This window comes from Lepidothrix coronata, unplaced genomic scaffold (assembly GCF_001604755.1).
Source record: "Lepidothrix coronata isolate B3197 unplaced genomic scaffold, Lepidothrix_coronata-1.0 Scaffold29, whole genome shotgun sequence".
Taxonomy (NCBI): domain Eukaryota; kingdom Metazoa; phylum Chordata; class Aves; order Passeriformes; family Pipridae; genus Lepidothrix; species Lepidothrix coronata.
Genome location: NW_016690209.1, coordinates 5,840,422 through 5,843,998, shown reverse-complemented (window position 1 = coordinate 5,843,998; position 3,577 = coordinate 5,840,422). Strand labels below are relative to the sequence as shown.

Here is a 3,577-nt window from a genome sequence, read left to right as displayed (position 1 = left end):
GAAGCAAGGCTGAATTGTTGCACTTGCACACAAAACTATACTCAAAAGATAGAAGAGGAATTTAGGTCAACATGAGTTTGTTTGTTTAGATTACATTTTAATTATTAATTATTGCAGGAAGGGCAGCAAAGTTGCTGGTAGTCTTTGGTATCAGGTGTGGCAAATACTGGGCAATGACCACCCACAGCCAGGGGCTCCCTGCCTAGCTTGGAGGTCTTTCAAATGGCCCATCAGTAGCTCTTTTCCTCTTTTTCCTGAATGCCTACCAGATAAAGGCCTTCAGAATTCTGTCAGCCAAAGCAGCACTAGCAGCAGCAGCAACAACGGCAACAGAACCAGCAGGAGCAGCAGCCACAGCTGCACCACCAACAAGTGCAACTGTGAACACTTTCCTAGTGAAAGATCTCCCACGACGAATTGCTCTCTTGGCCTGCAAAGAGAAAGGAAAACAGAGGCTGGAAAAAAAAGAAGCAATTATATTTACCCCCAAGCATGCTAACAAAGAGCAGGCAGGGATAATCAGGGTAATTAAAAGAATGAGAGATATCTGCTTCATAAGCAGAAGGGGTAACACCCAGGTTTTTACCCTTAGGCTGTGGCATTCAGTAAGAGGGCACTGTCAGGGTGCAGACAGACCACAGTGACCCTCCTAGTCCAGGGTCTATGGTGAGGCCGGGGCAGTGCTGGTTTGGACCCCACACCTGGGACTTGGCTGTCCCCAGGCAGTCTGTGGGCTGTGTCCCTGTCCAGGGACTCAGAGGGAGCAGTGAGGAGATGCTGTGTGAGGTACACAGGGGCTTATCTCATGGTACTTACCTGGATGGAGACCCTCTCACCATAGCGGAGCCATGTCACAAAGTGCTCACAGTTGCTCTCAAGCAAATCATAGGTCACCTCCGTGTCAATGTATATCTCAGCACGTCGGATGATATCCTTCACTGAGAAGGGAGGGCAGGAGTGGTCATACTTGTTGTTGACCCTGTAGCCATTATTTCCCACCACGTCCTTCAGGAGCTGCATCTTCACCTTGGCCCTTCTGGTCAATATTGCCATACAGTCAGCTGACAGGGGTGGGATCCCTTCATCTGGGGGAAAGCAGGAAGGAGAAAAGCCAGACAGAACTTGTCCAGCCCCTCCAAGACCTCAGATGCCTTTCTGGCTCCTCATGGACAAGCCATCTACAGGCACGGTTTCGGTCCACCACCAGCCCACAGAGGGAGACAGGGCTCCTGAAGCACCCCAGCACCCCCTCTGCACCCTGCTAGGTTGCACCAGCCTTACCTGCAGATGTCAGGTGGACGACATATCCATCCCCCAAGTAGAGGGCCCAGTGCTGGAAACCTGATCGCTGGATCTCGATCAGGTCGCCAGGCTCGGCGTCCCTCTTGCCACACGCCATCCCAGGAGCCTTCGGTCAGGACACGGCGGTGCAGCTGGTCTGGCTCAGCGCAGGGCGCAGCGGAGCGGGGAGGTGTGGGGTGTGCAGAGGCACCTGCCGGGACGGCAGGCACGGAGGGCGTTAGTGCCGGGCACCGAGGGCATGAGCTGCCGGAGCGGCGGCCCCTCCGCGCCGGACCCGGTTAGGGGCGACCGCTGGCGCCCGCTGGCGCAGGGTAAGGCACGGAAGGACCATCGCTACCACCCAGAGGATGAGGTCGGCTACCGCGCCGCCGTCCCTGGCTCCCCCCGCCGACGCCCGGTCCCTGCGCTCCCGTCCCGCCCGCGCTCCCTTCGGGGCTCGGCTTGTGTCGCGGCCGGGACCGCTCTGCTGGCCGGACGCAGCTCCCCGGGGGTGCCCGCGGTGCCCAGCCCGTCCCCAGGCTCCGGGACACCTCCGGCCTCTCGCCAGAGCCGCGCCTGCCGCCGGCCCCCGACGGGGCCGCATCCTGCTGGCAGACGCCCGCTCACATCCCCCGAGCTCCGCTCCCTGCCCTTTCACATCGCCCCGCTCACCCTCGCCCCTGTTCCGCTGCTGCCACCACCGCGCTGCCGTCCCGCTCTAAATAGAGACCGCCGGGCACGCCCCGGAGAGGCCAGAAGGGCACGGTCGTTCCAGGGGTCACTGCTGCCTCTGCCTGGGAACCGTCCCGTTCTCTCCCTCCCCTCCCTTCGGGCTCCACTCCGGAGGGTGTTGCCAGAACCACCCGTTGGGTCGGAATTGTGGTCCTGCCACGGAGGATGGCGTGCACTGCCACCCTGCAGGGAACCTCTACCTTCGAGTGGTCCTCCCTTCCAATGAAGAGCAACAGCACTGACTGCAGAACAAGAACCTGTGGCTGCTGATTAAAGCCTGGCTTGGGAGCTGCTGTATTGTTTCACCAAGTTCTGTGTCTTTCCGTCCACATACACTGTGGAGGAGAAAATGCCAGGAAAAGCCAAGCTGCAGCCAAACAGGAGGTGCTGCCAGCGTTCACACCCTGCTCCCTCTCTGTGGCCCCTGGTACCGAGGGGAAAACACTGTCTGCAATAAAGTGGCAGCATTTCCTCTGCCATTACAGCCTCTTTCAAAACTTCACCCTAATTTTGCTCTGTGTACTCTACCGCAACTCCTCTCCATGTACATTGTCCTCTGGAAACAGCCACTGCCTTCTCCAGGGCCAACACAAGTCCCTGCTCCGAGGTACCGTCAAGTGCTAAGCCGGCCGTGCTCCACCATGGGATCAGCTACATGCAAGGCTTGTGTTTTCCTGATGCTCCCTCCATCAGTTACTGGGTGGGCAGGTGCTGTGGTGGTGGCACCAATGACTGTGGGTACGTAGGAGCTTCTCTCCTGCTCTTGTTAATCTCCTCTGTTTCAGTCTGTGGAGTGCTGGGACGAGGGGCTGCCCAGTGCCATTGTTACCAGCATTCCCAAGTTGGCCCATGGACACACTCCATCATGTGTGGCTGTAAAATCCTGTCTAGAGGCTTTTAAAATCCTAACATACACAATCACACACACAACTGTCCTTTTGGTTTTCCCCCTCAGAAATAGGGGCAAGAGACTTTTTCTTACACATTCCTTACACAATTTTTTCTTTATTACATTATTTTAATATTTATGATAATCTACCCAGTCAATTACATAAGCATAATAATATAATACTATAATAATAAACATGTTATCATAATATAATTTTATAATGCAGTAGCTTGCTTTGTAAAAGTTGTCCTATAATCTCTAAGCCTCTTATCCCTCTTGCCCCCACATTGGGAAGCCCAGGCCACTGAAGGACGGGTTTTAAGTCTTTTTTGCATCATTGCCATCTCCTGCAGAAACTCCCCTTCTCAAAGCAAACAGAAAACAGCTCAAAGCAAGCACAATGTGTGAATATTCCCACACTGAATATTCTTAGGATCTTCCAGCTCTGAGGTCATCTTGAGCAAAACCAACTCTATGGCAAGTGATGGATTCTGCTGCTCCTCCTCACACACTCACCTCATGGTTCAGGCAGTGTTCAACCAAATCCTGTCAGTGCAGCCACCAGGCTTGATGGAAAGGCAACCAAATAATAAACAGCCTGAGCCTGACTGCACAGACAAGCACGGTACAGATCCAAACCCCTGCATTCAGTGAAATGCTACAGCTTCCAAGAAG

At 54.7% G+C, this 3,577-nt stretch overlaps 3 protein-coding genes across 4 annotated transcripts in view; all 3 read right to left on the bottom strand.

Annotated features, from left to right (window-relative positions):
- Positions 1-2,008, bottom strand: part of LOC108495212 (HRAS-like suppressor 3) — a 7,611-nt gene extending 5,603 nt beyond the window's left edge. Inside the window, exons 1-2 of the mRNA XM_017810651.1 lie at positions 1,954-2,008; positions 1,409-1,492 (exon numbers count right to left, since the gene is read on the bottom strand). The gene's annotated coding sequence lies outside the window, so the exon portion shown is untranslated. The remainder of the gene's footprint in view (positions 1-1,408; positions 1,493-1,953) is intronic.
- The window catches only part of LOC108495211 (phospholipid-metabolizing enzyme A-C1-like), a 9,115-nt gene that overhangs the window by 2,477 nt on the left and 3,061 nt on the right, over positions 1-3,577 (bottom strand). The gene's annotated exons all lie outside the window — the stretch shown is intronic.
- On the bottom strand, positions 16-1,399 carry LOC108495213 (phospholipid-metabolizing enzyme A-C1-like). 2 transcript variants are annotated; one of them, XM_017810654.1, is made up of 3 exons: positions 1,282-1,399; positions 817-1,085; positions 16-430 (listed from the first exon to the last, which is right to left on the bottom strand). In XM_017810654.1, exons 1-3 carry the CDS (start codon positions 1,397-1,399, stop codon positions 263-265), a joined length of 555 nt encoding a protein of 184 aa, XP_017666143.1. In that variant the 3' UTR covers positions 16-262. The 2 variants fall into 2 exon arrangements, with proteins under 2 accessions (XP_017666143.1, XP_017666144.1); XM_017810655.1 differs by having other exon boundaries at positions 817-1,082.